Source organism: Caenorhabditis briggsae (assembly GCF_000004555.2).
Source record: "Caenorhabditis briggsae complete genome, chrX, whole genome shotgun sequence".
NCBI classification, from domain to species: Eukaryota; Metazoa; Nematoda; class Chromadorea; order Rhabditida; family Rhabditidae; genus Caenorhabditis; species Caenorhabditis briggsae.
In genome coordinates this window covers 14680188-14697587 of record NC_013491.2, presented here as the reverse complement: position 1 = coordinate 14697587, position 17400 = coordinate 14680188, and the positions used below count along the sequence as shown (strand labels likewise).

At 38.6% G+C, this 17400-nt stretch overlaps 5 protein-coding genes across 5 annotated transcripts in view; 4 read left to right on the top strand and 1 right to left on the bottom strand.

The window, feature by feature from the left end:
* Positions 1-237: 237 nt before the first annotated feature.
* Positions 238-375, top strand: CBG27904 (the record flags this gene model as incomplete). The annotated part of the gene is made up of 1 exon (XM_045240158.1): positions 238-375. The coding sequence occupies one exon, from the start codon at positions 238-240 to the stop codon at positions 373-375; it is 138 nt and encodes a 45-aa protein (XP_045097902.1).
* A 529-nt stretch (positions 376-904) lies between these two features.
* On the top strand, positions 905-3674 carry CBG00177 (the record flags this gene model as incomplete). The annotated part of the gene is made up of 4 exons (XM_045240157.1): positions 905-907; positions 1319-1377; positions 1467-1588; positions 3562-3674. The coding sequence occupies 4 exons, from the start codon at positions 905-907 to the stop codon at positions 3672-3674; spliced, it is 297 nt and encodes a 98-aa protein (XP_045091493.1).
* A 124-nt stretch (positions 3675-3798) lies between these two features.
* Positions 3799-4943, bottom strand: CBG00175 (the record flags this gene model as incomplete). The annotated part of the gene is made up of 4 exons (XM_002645228.2): positions 3799-3945; positions 4031-4129; positions 4176-4337; positions 4833-4943. 4 exons carry the CDS (start codon positions 4941-4943, stop codon positions 3799-3801), a joined length of 519 nt encoding a protein of 172 aa, XP_002645274.2.
* A 770-nt stretch (positions 4944-5713) lies between these two features.
* On the top strand, positions 5714-12356 carry Cbr-tmbi-4 (the record flags this gene model as incomplete). The annotated part of the gene is made up of 4 exons (XM_045240156.1): positions 5714-5799; positions 10615-10754; positions 11378-11541; positions 12153-12356. 4 exons carry the CDS (start codon positions 5714-5716, stop codon positions 12354-12356), a joined length of 594 nt encoding a protein of 197 aa, XP_045091492.1.
* Positions 12357-14498: 2142 nt separating this feature from the next.
* The window catches only part of Cbr-tsp-11, a gene marked incomplete at both ends in the record, with an annotated part of 4185 nt that continues 1283 nt past the window's right edge, over positions 14499-17400 (top strand). The window contains 7 exons of the mRNA XM_045240155.1: positions 14499-14502; positions 14860-14942; positions 15168-15293; positions 15338-15463; positions 16010-16084; positions 16149-16280; positions 16480-16638. Coding sequence (XP_045091491.1) covers positions 14499-14502; positions 14860-14942; positions 15168-15293; positions 15338-15463; positions 16010-16084; positions 16149-16280; positions 16480-16638 — 705 coding nt within the window. The remainder of the gene's footprint in view (positions 14503-14859; positions 14943-15167; positions 15294-15337; positions 15464-16009; positions 16085-16148; positions 16281-16479; positions 16639-17400) is intronic.

Sequence of the window (17400 nt, the reverse complement as noted above, 5' to 3'; positions counted from 1 at the left end):
CTTCAGAGAAAGTCCAAGAAACTTGAGGAATGAAAAAATAAGATACTGGAAGAATCCGATCAAGAAGAAGAAGAACCAGACGTTAAGAAATTCAAGAAAACATCCAAGAGAACTGAAGCTTCGAGCCGGAAAACACTTTCTACCGTATCTCANCAAAAATTGGAATCATTCAATACGTTGCTGCCTCGTTTGAAGCACGATCCCGAAAATGATATCAGTGACGAAGACTTCAAGAAAATGTTTCATGCTCTCTGTACAAAGGCGGACGAAATTGCGGAAACAGTGGCAAAGCATGAGGAAAAACAGATGGAGGAATCGGAATACGTTCAGAAGGTTACAAAAAGGGGCAGATCNGATAAACGTTTTATTGAATAGACAATAACTTTGAGTCATTTTCCTGTGAGCGAAAATGATTTTTCTAGAGTTAGAACTGCCATTTTCCCGTTTTCACTGATTAATTTCGTTCGGAAATCCAAGAAAGGAAAAGATAAATTAGTTGTTTTCTCTACTCAACCAGTGGTCCTCATTATTATCTCATGGAACATCAATAATTCTGTCTTAGAGAGGCCCCGCTAGTGCGCGCTCGAGAGGCAGGGGCAATGTGACGTGAGTTGTGTCTGCGTCTCTTCTTTATTCACCCTATTTCCTCGTTTGTTCTTCTACTCGCTGCCCCCACGTCACAACGTTTCCTTCGTTTTTCTCGTTTTTCTCCTTTATATGATTGTTTTACCAAATCGTTCGTTTACTAGCCAATTTTTTGTGTCTCACACCGCCAGTGTATCGATTATTTTTTCTCTGTTCGTTCAGTCTTTGGTTCTTTGCTGTCATTTATTTCTATAAATTGTTTTCGCCGATTTCGTCACATATTATTTCATATTTTGCAGTTTACCAACCAACTCGATCAATGGCGGCTACTAGCAACCACCTTCTGAGCCTGAGAGGGTAAGTAAAAGTTTTTGATTGATAAAACTTTTTTTTAATGTTTAAATGATCGAATAGCACTCAAAATTCCAATAATTCCGAGAAAATCGATAAAATACGTATACATGTGATTTTTTAGTTTCTAATTAACCGTTGTTTCGCATTAAAATGAAATGTATAACAAAAGCAAACTTGGAAGATTCGACAGCAGCGGATTCAGTCCTTGAACAGTTACATTTTTTGGTTTATGCCAGAAAAATGCTCCGAAAATCAGAAAAAAAGCAACTCGCGTTAAAGTCTTGTATTCAGTCCCAACGAGATGAAAAACCATCATCCATTCTTTTTTGAAAATTGTTTCAAAGTGTTCAGACTGTCTTATAGAATTTTTATTTTCCAGGTCAACTTACTTGAAGACCATGACGATAGCGACTATGAGGATGAGGTGCACGTCAAGAGGTGAGAATTCAGTTCTCAGAAAATTCACCAGCAGACTGGCAAACTCTACAGCTAGAATTTTTTATTAGAAAAACGAATTTTGTTTCCAGAAATCCTCAAATGTGGCCATCCAACTTGACCAACTCGTCGCACGCCGAAGCTGGACTTCTCGAGGCTTCCGATGGAATTCTTCCTGGATGTGTTGGTCAAGCCAATCGTATGATTCGCATTGGTGAGTGTTGTAAAGACGTCCTGGAAACAGTGAGAGGAGCAAACATGAATAGGGTTATGGTCCCGGAGAAGGAATCCGATATCCATGAGTATTAAAACAGTGAACGCTGTTATGGTTGAAAAATGTATAGCAGGTGCTATGTATTAGGTTGGCGGGAAAGTCTTTGTCACTTTTTCAATAGTTTATTTCTCAAAGAAAAAATAACCGAATAATTAATTATATTGTCCATCATTATCAACAACATGTCTCCAACGTTCCCTCAATTTATGGATTCCATTGCGGTAGAATCCAGCCGGGCGTGAGGCAAAGTATTGTTTGAGTGCCGCTTCGACCGCTCCACGGGAATTGAAGCTTCTTCCTTCGAAGGCACGTGTCATATCGCCAAATAACCAATAGTCGGAAGGAGCAAGATCAGGAGAATACGGGGGGTGAGGGAGAACATTCCATCCATATCCCATCAGCTCCTGCTTCACTTGTTTCGAAACATGTGGGCGAGCGTTATCATGTTGATAGTACACTTTCTTGTCTTTCAGGGCCGAACGGTCGACTGCTTTCTTGAGGTTTCGTAGTTGAGTAGTGTAGAGGTCTCCAGTTATTGTTTTGCCCTCGGGCAGAAGTTCCCAGTAGATGGGGCCGTCCACTCCCCACCACACAGAGAGCATAACTTTTTTCGGATGAAGGTCGGGTTTGGGGACATCCTGTGGGCTCTCTCCTTCTCCAACCCACTGGGATTTCCTGTGGTGATTATCGTAGAAGACCCACTTCTCATCTCCGGTTATTAGCCGGTCCAGCCATCGATCGCCCGCGTGGAGAGTGAGAAGAGTAATCGAATCGTCGACTCGGCGGTCAAGGTTGGCTTGAGTCAGGTGATGACGTATGAATCGACCAAAAAGTTTTCTCATTCCAAGAGACTTCAAACCTTCAAGGACTGTGCTATGGTGAACTCCGAATGTGACAGCTAGTTCACGGCTAGATTGAAATGGATCCGATTGCAATGCGTGCTTCAGCTTGTCCAAATCCAACTCACGGGGTCTCCCAGAGCGATCCTTTTCATCGAGCGAGAAGTCATCTTTTTCGAAACGATGGAACCAATTGCGAATAGTATTGTAGTGAGGGGCATGTGTGTTGTACACATTCTTCAAGAAAGTTTCCGAATCCTTCATCGTGGTGTGAGATAGGAAGAGGTAAATCAAAACATGTCTGATGTGAATAGCAGTGGGAACAAACATATCGTTTCAATTACAGATAAGGAGCAGGGAAGGAAATGGGGACTTGTTTATATGGAAGGTTCTTATCACCTTGTTATTCACTAGAGTCGATATCATACACAGCCTCCATATACGAGAACAGTGATTAAACAAACAGAGTGACAAAGACTTTCCCGCCAACCTAATAGACATGGTCAGAATTTTCATGTGGCTCTGATATTCTACCTCAGGTAATTTGACCAGTTCTGCATTGTAACTTAATTAACTAATCAATGACACCAAACAGAGACTGATTGAGCTTCCCGATTGCGGTGTGCGCTTCAGCTATGTCAAGGGTTCACTTGTCAAATCCCGAGCAGACCAGGTAGCCCAGCTCGGCTAGGCCAGCGAACTGCTTATTGAAAAACTTTGTTCCAATGGTTTGTCGAATTTTCGCTTTCGAACCATTGGGAACGATACTCGACTTTTCCGCTATCATTCTTGTCCAGCTCCGATGAACCTTATGGTCAAAGATTGATTCAAAGACGCTCCGATGCCGAACAAGAATAATAGCTTCACAGTTTTTAATATTTCGAAAATTAGGCAGAGCCAGAAATCTTTAATATTCGTCCTGGCCTAGCCCGGCTGTGTCCATGACAAGTTTGATTTTTTTTCCAAATACCAGCTGTGTCATGCAAAGAAAAAAGATTTTCGAAGTTTACAACCTCGCTTGCTCCTGAACAAATACTTTAATGTTAACAACTTCAATATTATCTATTTTTTCAGCCTTCCTCCGAAAAGTGCTCGGTATCGTCGGATTCCAACTCCTCTTCACCATCGGAATCTGTGTTGCCATTTACCATATTCCAAATTCCAAGACTTTTCTTCAAAATCAGTGAGTTTTTTTTTGTTGTGTTAAAATTCAGGTATCAGATAAATATGTATGTACAAAAAGGAGATTAGTACAATCAAATAGGGAAAATGGAGCTTGGAATAAGGCCAATGGGATCAATGATAGAAAAATCATTCCTGAACGGTTGGCAAGTGATTTGGCATCGGGCTGGCACGGTCATCACGACGATCTTCGTATCTCTCGACATCTGAGTCTCCGCCATCGGTCTCGTATTTGACGGGGTCGCTGAGCAAGTAGTCTTCGACGATGGTGGCAAACTAAAAAAGTTGACATGTGCGGAAATGTTTATTTTCATAGGATTGAAATTCCTGAATGTTGATGTAAACAGAAAAAAAAACCAACCTGATCAGCAGACAAGTGGCCGTTGGACGAGACATCCAATTCACGGAATACTTTCTCAGCCAGCTCGTCATCGTAGTCTCCGAACTCCTTGGCGATGTACTGTAAAATTAGCATGTGGTCAAGGTCCTCATTTCCCAATTCTCACCTTGAACTCGTTTTCTGTGATGATTCCATTACGGTCTTGGTCAAAGATTTCGAAGCACTCGCGGATAAGCTCCTCGTTGGTCGATTTGACAATGTTCTGCGACTTCTTCATGCAGGCACAGAACTCCTCGAAGTCAATTTCTCCATTTCCATCAGCGTCGACCTGATCATATTGTTTGTTATACGAGAAACTGTATCTTTTCTTGTAAATCTCCGCCAATGAGCTACTGGACCACGAGCTCATAGAAAAGCGTCGACTGACCGGTGCCGATCGACCAAAAAATCTACGGACTGTAGACCAGCAACATCCCATATTTCGGTGAATGAATAAGAACGGAATAGCCTAGAGCTGGGTGTCAGTGAATGGGAGCGGGACTGATAAGAACGACTTTGGAAGCTTTTGTATTTAGTATAGCTGCACTCGTATCACTATTTCTTCGCCTACAATATCAGCGGATTTCCGACAGGAAGCACAGTTTGTAGGATTCAACAGAAACGAGCGCAAAGAGCTATGTGTTGAATGAAAAGAATGAGCGGGAAGACTGCGGTGGTTAGGAGCGAAATATAGAAATGTGTAAAAAAATCGAAAAAGGTCTCGGTGACCATGGGAAACCTACGACAAATGTGACGACGTCTTTAGCGACGGGTAGGAGCTTACCTCTTTGATGACGTTGTCAATTTCGGCCTTGTTGGCATGGAGTCCAATGCTGATCATCGCCTGTTTCAGTTCCTCATTGCCAATAGCGCCGGAGCCATCAGTGTCAAACATGTTGAACAACTGACGGTACTCTTTCAGTTCTTTTCTGTAATGGTAAAATGAGTAATTGGTGCGTTTAGAAGGTCATGTACTAAGGAAAATATATGGTTGCGTGGACTTCTTTGCGATGATGATCATTATCACTGGACAATTTATTGTCAGCAGAATGACAGAATTGCCCCCATACTGTCAAGTTTTAGCTAATTTCTTGGATCCTGTGCAACATGAAAAATGTGACAACTGGAATAATCTATTCCGTAGCTATTTTGATAAACATATCGTTAGTTGACAATTTTTTCATTACTTCGAAAGGAATCGAGAAAAATCAGCTCAAACTTCACATCTCAAACTTAAAATCTTTCTTTTATAGGTTTTACAGTAAATTTTGACGGAGTTCATTAAGTTTGTATTTGTTTACTAATGTTGGAAATCCTATTTCCAAAAGAAAAATCTTATAAATGGAAAAAAATAAACTGGAACTACGTGTAGTTTAGATCATCAAAAAAGGTTTGTAGTAGTTTTTGTCCTTTTATCATGAGCCCTTTTAGCTAGAACTCAGTTGGTTTTCAAGTGCTCATTGTTGAGTCCTTTTCAAAAAGTCATTTTTCAATACGTTCCTTAGCCTCTTTTTTTTGCTTTCTGCGAAGATTAGGAACTGCACCATTCATACTTTACCTCAAATTAGTTTTACTGCTTCAGGAAAATCACTAATACTCATAACATATTTTATGTCTGAGTCAGACAGTCTGACAGAAATGGAAAACTACAGTAATTAAACGATCATGATTCTTCCGGCCCTCACCTTGTATACTTCATCTGGATATCTTCAGGTTGACTCTGTTGAGAATGAATGGTTCCACGTGACGAGGTTGATATTTTTCTGCCGGTTTGCGGCTTTTTTGTTTCCAACTGCCTTGCTACACCAACTTTTGCTGATCGCATTTTTGTCGTTTTCTCCTCCTCTTTTTTCTTTTTTTTTCAAACTAAGCTTTCGGGTCCGCCTTTCCCTTTTTTCAGTGGGTAGCTTTTTTTCTTTTTGTTTTTTTCTCCAAGAAAAACGATTGGTGAACTAGTGGCGGCTTGAATACGTTAAACTTGGTAACGAGGATGAGCTGAAGAGAAATGGGTTAGGAACGCTTTAGATAGAGGATAAAAGAAGACAAAAGAAGCGGAATAGAAAAAAGAGCGTTATCCCACTTTCAAAAACATCGTTGAACGAAGGACTATTGGGAGGTGTGTGTGTGGGAATCGGAATATGCAATGTGCAAAGAGTAAGGATTGAAAAAATAGGAAGTTTTATGGCGATACTAGTCGCAATGGACTACGGATTTAGATCGAGAAAGCTTCTGGTTTGTGTAGAATATTAGTGATCAAAGGTGGGCCTAATTTCTGACTTCCAAAAGCTTAATATTCAAAAAATAGGAATGTTTAAGTTTGATTTTCTGAAAACGTCTTTTGCAGAATATTCTAAAATTGTTAAAATTTTGTTAATTTCATTTTCACACCCTGTTCTGGTAGGAAAGTTTTTCACAAGTACTTGAAAGTTTCGAAATTAGTGTGATTTTAAAAGTCATGGATACCGTATTTCCTTTAATAGAAGCCCACCCAAACCGTCATCTTTGAGTTCAACCATCTCGATTTCTGTGACAAATCTCAGAATACTGTCAATTGATGAAATATTGAGAATATTACGATGAAAAATTTGTTAGTTTACAAGTTTTAGGCAGCTTGAACAGGAAGTGAGATATATGAGCTCAATGTTGAGGGTTAAGGTGGGTTTTTTTCGGAGGGGCAAATACGGTATGCTTATTTTGGGAAAATTCATGAAATATCTCGAAGTTTGAACGAAAGTAATTTTAGTGTCTGGAAAGTAGAATTGTTTTATTCAAAATATTCCTAATGTAGTTACCGTAAACAATCTAATAGATGCTTCCCTCCCAAACGGTGAACTTTGGGCCCATATATCTTATTTCTATGAAAAATATTTTTAAAAAAAACGGTCAACTAGCGAAATATAATTTGTAATGTTAAAAGTTATTTGTTAGAGTTTTATTTTTTCAAATATTTCACACTAACTGAAATCAATTGGCTCAAAGTTGAAAGTTGCAGGGTTCAACAATTGAAAGTTATAAATAATATGACATCGGTTTTAATTTTTAAAAATTTTCACGGTTCTCATTTTCAGAACCATCTTCCGAAAAGGATAAATGAATCCAAAAGATATAAATCTTTAAAAAAAGATAATCTGATTTTGATTAAAACATTTTAAACTTTTCAAACTGAATGTATTCAATAACACCAAAACTTCGGTTAGAACGGTATATCAGAAAATGTCACGATTTAAAAAAAAGTTGCGAATAACAGACATTTCAAAGAGTCCTTGTCGCTTGGTCACCACTACTGCGCAAAACTAAAAGTAGATTGCGTGCCACCAGGATACCACACATCCACATTTTGTATCAATAAACTTCTCTTCGCTTCTCACACTCCATATTTCTCACCGGAAATTTGACTGGGAAAAGATGGGAGACATGTGATAAATAACTGAATCAATCATAAATTATTCAAGGTGATGATATTGATATCCGGTGAGAGTGACCACTTGCTTCTAGGAATCAATGAATGTGATAAAATACCAGTTGATGTTTTTGAAACAACACGTTTCGAAAGCTTCGAGAAAACCCCTAAAAATCACGTAAAACATCTAACGTCCAAATTAATTATTCTCAAAGTTTCAAAAGTAGAAAAATCAAAGCGAAAGAAGTTTGAAACCTTAGAAAAGGAATTTCCGGGTTGTTACATTAGGAGCATCTGACGAAAAAAGAATGACAAGCACAGAAAGTTTCGAAAATTGAAGAAGTTTGCTCCTTCCAAGTATTTACCCTCATCTGATTAGGTTTAAGGGGGTGGAAAGAAAAAGAAAATGACATACAACAAGTGGATAGATTGAGATGCGAATGGGTTGGAGAACTCAATTAAAGGACGACACCTTTTCATCGGATTTCAAGTTTTTCTAGTTGTTCTTTAGCTATGCTTTTCTCGAGAACCTTTTTTTTCTCATTGTAAACAAAAAAGAAGCTGTGCGAAGTAGTGTGGCGGAAAGAAAAGAGAAATTGGTTGAAATAAATGAAGGAAGAATAAAATATAGGGACGGAGAAGAACACAAAGTGTATGGAGTCATTCAGGGTGACACCGCCCCAACCACTTTGGTTTTTCCCTCTCACCCCCACACACGAGCTTTTTTCAAGAGTCCCATTTCTTCATACATATGGCACCAATCGCCTGTGAATTAATTTGCCAGAAGGTAGTAGGAGTAGAAAAAAAATTGAAAAAAGAAAGAAGAATTGAAAAAGACTAAAGAGCAAGCGCTGTAGGAAGAGTAGGGCAATGTTATTGGCTAGGAGGTCACGCTAATGCCAAGTGGGAATCGTACGGGGGCAGTCTATGAGGATTACCCGATTGACGCATTCCACGTACTCTCAGTAGGTATTTGAGTCCTTGGCGGTTTGAAGTTAAGACAGAAAGAAGAAAATGGAAGCATAGATCGTAAGAGATTTTTTTATCTGGAAAAAGTAAGTAATGTTTTCTCTGGATAGGTTTATCCACTTAAATAATCGTATCGAGTAGGGTAAGCAGTCAGTGAGCACATTCTAAAGTTATTTCGAAATTGTTTGAACGAAAAATGGATTTTAGGATGTGTCAAATCCCATGATGGGCCATTGAAGCCGATTGCCAGAAGTCAGGCATCAGTAAACTTTTAGGCGGTCGAAAATTAATAGTTTCGAATAATAAGTTTTTGAATGAACTTTTTTTGTTTATCGTTGTAACTTTAATACTTACATTAGCCGAAATTTTACGCTCGTTGTCTCGTGATTTATTAGGTTGGCGGGAAAGTCTTTGTCACTTTTTCAATAGTTTATTTCTCAAAGAAAAAATAACCGAATAATTAATTATATTGTCCATCATTATCAACAACATGTCTCCAACGTTCCCTCAATTTATGGATTCCATTGCGGTAGAATCCAGCCGGGCGTGAGGCAAAGTATTGTTTGAGTGCCGCTTCGACCGCTCCACGGGAATTGAAGCTTCTTCCTTCGAAGGCACGTGTCATATCGCCAAATAACCAATAGTCGGAAGGAGCAAGATCAGGAGAATACGGGGGGGTGAGGGAGAACATTCCATCCATATCCCATCAGCTCCTGCTTCACTTGTTTCGAAACATGTGGGCGAGCGTTATCATGTTGATAGTACACTTTCTTGTCTTTCAGGGCCGAACGGTCGACTGCTTTCTTGAGGTTTCGTAGTTGAGTAGTGTAGAGGTCTCCAGTTATTGTTTTGCCCTCGGGCAGAAGTTCCCAGTAGATGGGGCCGTCCACTCCCCACCACACAGAGAGCATAACTTTTTTCGGATGAAGGTCGGGTTTGGGGACATCCTGTGGGCTCTCTCCTTCTCCAACCCACTGGGATTTCCTGTGGTGATTATCGTAGAAGACCCACTTCTCATCTCCGGTTATTAGCCGGTCCAGCCATCGATCGCCCGCGTGGAGAGTGAGAAGAGTAATCGAATCGTCGACTCGGCGGTCAAGGTTGGCTTGAGTCAGGTGATGACGTATGAATCGACCAAAAAGTTTTCTCATTCCAAGAGACTTCAAACCTTCAAGGACTGTGCTATGGTGAACTCCGAATGTGACAGCTAGTTCACGGCTAGATTGAAATGGATCCGATTGCAATGCGTGCTTCAGCTTGTCCAAATCCAACTCACGGGGTCTCCCAGAGCGATCCTTTTCATCGAGCGAGAAGTCATCTTTTTCGAAACGATGGAACCAATTGCGAATAGTATTGTAGTGAGGGGCATGTGTGTTGTACACATTCTTCAAGAAAGTTTCCGAATCCTTCATCGTGGTGTGAGATAGGAAGAGGTAAATCAAAACATGTCTGATGTGAATAGCAGTGGGAACAAACATATCGTTTCAATTACAGATGAGGAGCAGGGAAGGAAATGGGGACTTGTTTATATGGAAGGTTCTTATCACCTTGTTATTCACTAGAGTCGATATCATACACAGCCTCCATATACGAGAACAGTGATTAAACAAACAGAGTGACAAAGACTTTCCCGCCAACCTAATATGATGATAGGTTCTGGTTGTGATACTATAAAAAGTTGTGTACATCATATTGCCCTACCTTTGAATTTTTGTTTTAGTACAAATCAGAATCTTCCTGATTGTAAGCTTATTGTAACGAGTTAACAAAAACAGATTTGTTATCAATGCTAGAAAATACAGTAGTATAATCCTATACGCTTGATATACAGCGTGAGCGAAATGAGAACCTTCCTAATGCGAAACCATTTGTGTACCAAAAACTGACGAAACGGAGCGTGAACATGTTTTTCAAGTATGAATCTCAGAAATTGAATTTTTAAAAACATCTCATTTCTCACGTTTTCACATTACACATTCTAAGAAATTTGTGGTCCAAGGCAAGAGAAAACTACTAAAAAAAACTGATAAAATTGTACGAAAATCATTCACCTGTATTCACTGAAAAATTTATGTGTGCACTCGAAACTTTTTGAAATTTGAAAAAAAAATCGCGGCATTCTTCAAATTTCCAAACAACATGAATAAATAATCAAAAATTGCAAAAAAAACAACTACTAAAAAACCACAATTTTCAGCGGATGGGTCGTCTTCCCAAATTTGATGGGCTCGATCGCGCTGATCATTGCTCTTCATGTCTATGCTCGGGAGGTCCCTCTCAATTACGTGCTCTTGGCCGCGTTCACAGCAGTACAGGCACTCACTATGGGATGTGTTGGTGAGTAAAATGTTGCATACATGTGGATGGCCGTGCCGCGCAGGCTCGCTGGCTTTGAAACCCTCGGCCCGGCCCGCCAATCATGAATTTTCGAAAAATGTTCTTTTTCAACGAAAAATTTTCTTTTTCAATGTGCCAAGCTAATTGTAACGGAAAAATATTAATTTAAATACATACAATCATTCGAAAAATTCAATTTGATTGAATTTTTTGTGAAAAAATCAATGTTCATGTAGCCCAGGATGAAAATGTTTTTGCTAACTGCGACCCCAAAACAGTTTTTTTTAAACATAATCAGCTTTTAGTGTGGATTTCCTTTTATTAAGAACAATCTGCATCTCGAAAAATGGTGATTCGCTTTGAAATTTCAACATTTTCGAAAAGCAGGCCGGCCATGTCTTCACTTTTCCGGCCCGCTTCCAAAAGAATCTCAGCCCGGTCCGGCCCGCGGGCCGGCCATCTTTTCCACAAGTATGGAATATTGCTTCATTCAGTTTTTTAGTGCGCAAATTTCAAAAATTTACCTATTCTATCGGATCTTCTTCCACTATCAAAACTTTTATAAATTTGAAAATCAGTTTTGAAATGTTCATAATCTCTAGAATCTAACTAATTTTTTTCAGTCACCCTCTTCGAAGCCAAGGTTGTGCTCGAAGCCGCAGTTATCACTGGAATCGTTGTGGCCTCCCTCTTTGCCTACACTCTTCAGAATAAACACGACTTCTCCGTTGGCTACGGATGTATGGGATCGCTTTTGATGGTTCTTCTCTGGGCAGGAATTTTCCAGGTATGCAACCTTTCCCTTTCTATTGTCAACTCGAAAAAAAAAACTGGCACTAGAGAATCTGGAAGCCGCTATTTTGGCATACGAGACGGTGCGGTAAAACCTTAACATTTCAAAAATACACATAATTCTGGCGGTTTTCGCTTCTGGCGGTTTTTAGACCGATTTTTTTGATGGAAAACCAATTCTAGAGATACCAGCAACTATATTTTTACCAAGGAATCTAGAATTAGTTCAAAGTAATTCATAAAAATTTGTTGAAACTTATTTTGATTAATGAAAAATACAAAAATAACTAGTTTATTACTTGGTTATAAAACAATCTCTCACAGATTGAAAAAAGATGTGTTTCGAAAATAAGTACAACATTCCAAAAAGAAACAATTCGAGCAACAAAAATTTCTAGAGAAAAAAGTGGGTAAAGTTTAAAGTTAGCTGAACAATTGACTTTGTTTGGTCCAAAAACTAATTTGAAAGTTTTTCAACTCAACACTAATTGAGGGAAAAAAAAGTCACATGATGAACCTGTCAGATCTCTGATAGTTTTACCAGTCTGAAATATGCATTTCAAGAGAATACATTTAATTGCATAACGAAAAATATATAACTTTCAGATCTTCTTCATGTCACCCGCCATGAACTTTGTGATCAACGTCTTTGGAGCCGGTCTCTTCTGTGTTCTTCTTGTCATTGATTTGGACCAAATCATGTATAAATTCAGCCCAGAAGACTACATCTGCGCCTGCGTTGCTCTCTATTTGGATGTTCTCAACCTCTTCATCCGTATCCTCCAAATTGTTGCCGAGGCTAACAAGTAAACTTCTTTTCTCTCTTTTTCAATGTATTCTTTTATCTCTTGCTTTGACTTTTTTTGTATTTCCATGTTTATATTCCGCTTCTTCCAACCCCCGTTAAGGTTCGTGATATTCTATGTAAATCAAAACTCGTCCAGAAAACCCCAGTCATCTGTAAAAAACGAAACCAATTTTAAGAGAGAATAAAGTGTTAACGCCATTTGATAATTTCTAATCTCCAATCACTTTGATAGACTGAAGATTTTTGAAAAGAGGACATGTCAATGCACCGACACCAGGAGTCTCACAACAATATTCGTGGGATTGATTGATCGTTTCAAATTGGTTGTGGAGTGATGTGAAGTTTGAAAACTGGGAAAACAGAAGGAGAGGAAAGTATGTGCCAATTTTTTTCCAAGAAGAATTTTAAAGGGGCATTAGAATAAGAATAAAAAAGTCACATGTTTTTTTTTGTCTTTTCAATTAAAATTAGCCAACTGATGATGTCTACTGTAGTTCCTCTAACCGGAGGCCACGACGAGGAGACTCATGCTTTTTATTGATAACAAGATATAAAAAAATATCGTATTTCCTCTGATAGAATCCCACCCAAACTGTTAACTTTGAGCTTAATATTCTCGATTCCAATGAGAGATATCAAATATTTGTCAACTGTTAAAATGTTTGTCATAACACCTCGTATATTTCATTAGTGAACAGATTTCGAATATATATTTCATTCGAATCGAGATAACCAAGCTCAAAATTATCAATTTCGGTAAGCTTTTCCGGGACTGTGTGCTTTTTTTTGGAGAAATTTCAAACCTTAAACTTTGAGCTCAAATATCTCACTTCCTGTGAACGATATCTACATTCCGTCAACTGATAAATTTTGTATCATAATACGACCGTCATTTTATCAGTCGACCAATTTCTGATATCTTTCACAAAAATTGAGATAATTGAGCTCAAAGTTGACAACTGGAGTACAGAAAACTATCAAATATTTTTCGCCTCAGCCAACAAAATGTTTCACATATTTGGAAATATCAATAAACTTCTTACTATTATTATCAATATTTGTTGAATTTTGTTTCTCATCTAAAATTTTAACCCATTGAAAGAACGCACCTAAGACATCTTTCCGGTGAAGTTTCATTTTTCCCACCAAGGCGTAAATTTTTCACCTGTCACTAGTGCCATCAACACCCACGACAATCATGAATATCTAGTAAATGATCGAAATCTTTGATGTCTTCGGATCTACTCCATCTCTGCCAACACATCCTTCTTATCCTTTCATTTTTCCTTCCTCGCTTTTTCCCGCACCCAATCTTTGCATCGTTTTCTTTTCTTCTGCCAGTGGCAAGAACGAGTTAACAACTGTTGTTACTCTCTGACTCGGCGATGATTTCGTTGTGCCATCTCTCCGCTGTGCACAGTGTCTTCTTTCGAAGAAGAGATATATAGGATATATAGAGAGCGAGATAGAGAGGACCACTAATTCCGAACCCACATCCTTTGCGCCCTCAGTTATCCGTTTCGCATAGTTTAGCGTGGAATGTGGAGAAATCTTGGTGTCGTCGGAAACAAGAGGGGAGGGGTGGTGCTCCTCCCTCATTTTCTGGTTCTTATTTTCTTTTTCCTTGTTGTGGAGAAAATTTGATTTTGAGGCATGGTCCGTCTAATTTGTTCGTATAGTTATGCATGCATATCTGCTAGATGCTTCTAACTATTGGAAATTGTCACTAGTTTCCCTTTGGATTACAACGTTTGGAACAGAAAATAAAATTCGTCAACTCTCACGTGTTCGCCACTTTACGTCAATATTCCATATTCAATTTCAAACATCCTTTTTGCAAAAACTAGTAAATACCTCTATTCTCGTATTCCATCCCCTTACTCCACTCTACCTGTTCGCTGGAACTTTTGCTCTTTTTCCTCGATTCTCACATTATAAAACGGACCATAAATGTGGATCAGCATGAAACCTAACACCTCGTTTTCCTCACCTGGCGGCGTAAGTCAGACCGTCGTTTTCAATTTCATTTGCACTTGGAGCCCATCCTTTTTGAGCGCGCGCATCACTTTTCCCGCGTCACATTAGTATTTGACAAACCGACAGCTGATTTCAATCAAGTATTTGAACTCGATCCGATTTTTCTAATGGGTTTATTTTCAGCTATTTCGTTTTCTTTGATATCGAAAAGTACATCAAGTCACACATCTCAATTCAACATGTGTCTCTTTTCAAAGCTGGTCATTAATCAGTCCCAGATGCGGTTTTATCTTAAATTTGACTTTTAGTTTTATCCAAAGAGTACCTGAACCACTTATACCACGAGTCAAATTGGTCCCTTCTATCTTCCCTGAACACCTGTTCCCAAATTCTCCTCTCCCACACTTTTTTGTTCGAACCAGTCTCGATTCTTCTTCTCATTTTACTTCGTTTTCTTTTTTTATAACACATGTCATTGACGTTTTTTCGTTTTCTTGTTCATGTTCTCATCTTCTTCCTTTACTTCAGGAAACAACACACGCAGAATGCCATTGAGTTGTACGGCACGAGCACTAAAATTCTCATTATTCATATTCAATTTAGTGTTTCTGGTAAGTGGCGGAGTCTTTTGATCTGAATGGTGACGGGAGGGGAATCGTGTGATTTTGATAAATTGGGGCGCAATGTTTGGCAACAGAATGCCTAATGGTTCGCCAACTGTTACCAGTGAGAAGATATTTTGAGGTTTCTCGGGAGACCACCGGAAATTCGCATCTAATAGGCTGAATGAAAAGATCAAAACCAATTTTTTTATTGAGAATGATACTATTTTCCAGCTCTGCGGTCTGATATGTCTTGGTATTGGAACATGGCTGGTCCTGGACAAGTATGCAATTGACAATTTGGCTTTCGCCACTGCTAAAGTTCAAGGATACGATCAAGATGCCGGGTTGAGAGATTTGGTTTGAAAATCGCATAATCATCTTCATTAGTAATGTAATTTGAGGCCACAAAACCGACCGCAGTTCGTCAATTCGGATATCTTCTTTTTGGTGGTGGTTTGATTGTGATCATAGTAGCTTTCTTAGGATGTTGTGGAGCAGCGAAAGAGTGGAGACCGCTGTTATGCTGTGTGAGTTAATTCAAATATTAAATAGAACAAAAATACAACTTCGAGGCAATTGACCCTAGAGTTAGTGAGTTGGAGTACCAGACTATCAAACAAATTTAAATACCGTATTTCCTCTAATAAAAGCGCACTTCTATTTAAAGCCAACTTCTAATAGAAGCCAACCCTCAGGTTGAAAGATAGAAGCCCTTCAATTAGAGGAAATACGATAACTGTCAAATACTTGATAGAAAAAACCACACAATAACTCCGTTAACCAGATATCTCTGTTCTTGTCAATGCTGTTGAACAGATGATGCCGCATTTAATTCAACAGAAGTCCACCCAAACCATCAACTTTGAGTCAATTTATATCAATTCTTGTGAAAGATATCAAAATTTTGTCAATTGAAAAAACATCAGTAATACTATGATAAATAATTTATCAGTTGATAAATTTTTGATATCTCTCTAAGGAAGGGAGATGATTGAACTCAAAGTAAATGTGCGAAGTGGGTTTCTATCAGATCAGATAAGCATTTTTTAATCGTTCAATTTCTTTATTTCCAGTACTCTTCATGCCTAATGCTGATTCTTGCCATTCAAATCGCTGCCACAATCTACGCTTTCCTTCACAGTCACATGGTAAGTTGAAAGCTCAAAAAACCTTTTTCCTGTTTTGACATCTATTGGCGTTGTTTATTTGCAGTTCGAAAACGACTTCCGAGATATTTTACATTCTTCGTTGAAAATGTACAATGGAACGGATAACATGAAAGTCACAAGTGATGGACAGGACGGACTGTTGGTGAAAACTGCATGGGACAAAATTATGATTGAGGTACGGACAATTCTGGATGATTGAACGGATGTTGATCAATCCAAATAATCAAAATTCACGCTGAAAATCTCGAATAAGTGCATCGTTCCGTTATTAACCAGTATCACAAAATCATAGAAGTTCTAGACATTCGCAACTCAAGGGAAGATACAATTTCTATCCGCTTCGCTAATCTTTCTCTGAAAATTCTAATTTTCAGAAATCTTGCTGCGGAGTTGATTCCAAAATCGGAGAGTTCAACAGTTCCGGCTGGTACCATTTGAACAAAGGACGATATCAGTTCCCTCCAGCATGCTGTCCGTCCGATGAGCACGGCAGACTTCGACCATACTGTAACACTATTATGAGACATTCTCACGTGAGTTTCGGACCACCCGGTGTTTTTATGCGTTGAACGATTTTTTGTTCTCAGTTGGTTTAAACTATCAAAACATGTTTATGGAGAACGCCTTTTGTCTTTGGCCAGATTTCAAGGAACGCTTGATGTTATTTTGTCTGATGTAAGGCACATGAACCGAGAATTAAAAAAAATACTGTAGCGAACTCGATTATTTTGACAGAAAGTCCCATAAATTTCTAAAAGGTGTTGATGATTCATTCCAAATCCAAATGTTTCGTTTACTGTAAGAATAGACTATATCTGAGTTTTAGTTGCCACTACTGGCTCTGAAAAGTTCATTCTTTAGGAAACTGTTGATTCGGAGATATTTTCATTACCGAATTTCCTGAAAATAAATAGTATTTTCAAAAGCAAATGTCAAGTATAATAATTAGGTGTCTAATAGCACGCCATCTTAAGTATATGTTCTGAGCTCAATTACCGGGACCACTCTAAAAGAAGGCCACCCTGTACTTGCATTTTGAGCTTAATTATCTCAGTTTTTATTAAAAAATCAAGAAAGTTTTGACGGATATAATGTTTGTCATGATATCATCATCATTTTATCAGTTGACACATTTTGATATCCCTTAGAGAAGTTGAGATAATTGAGATCAAGTATAAGATGGCCTTCTATGGGAAAGTTTGCTATATCTCATTTTCTTCGAAAAAAAAAGAAAATTGTGAGCTATAAAAGTTTTGGTAGTGCCGCGTTCAAAGTTGATTTCCAGGAGTAATTTC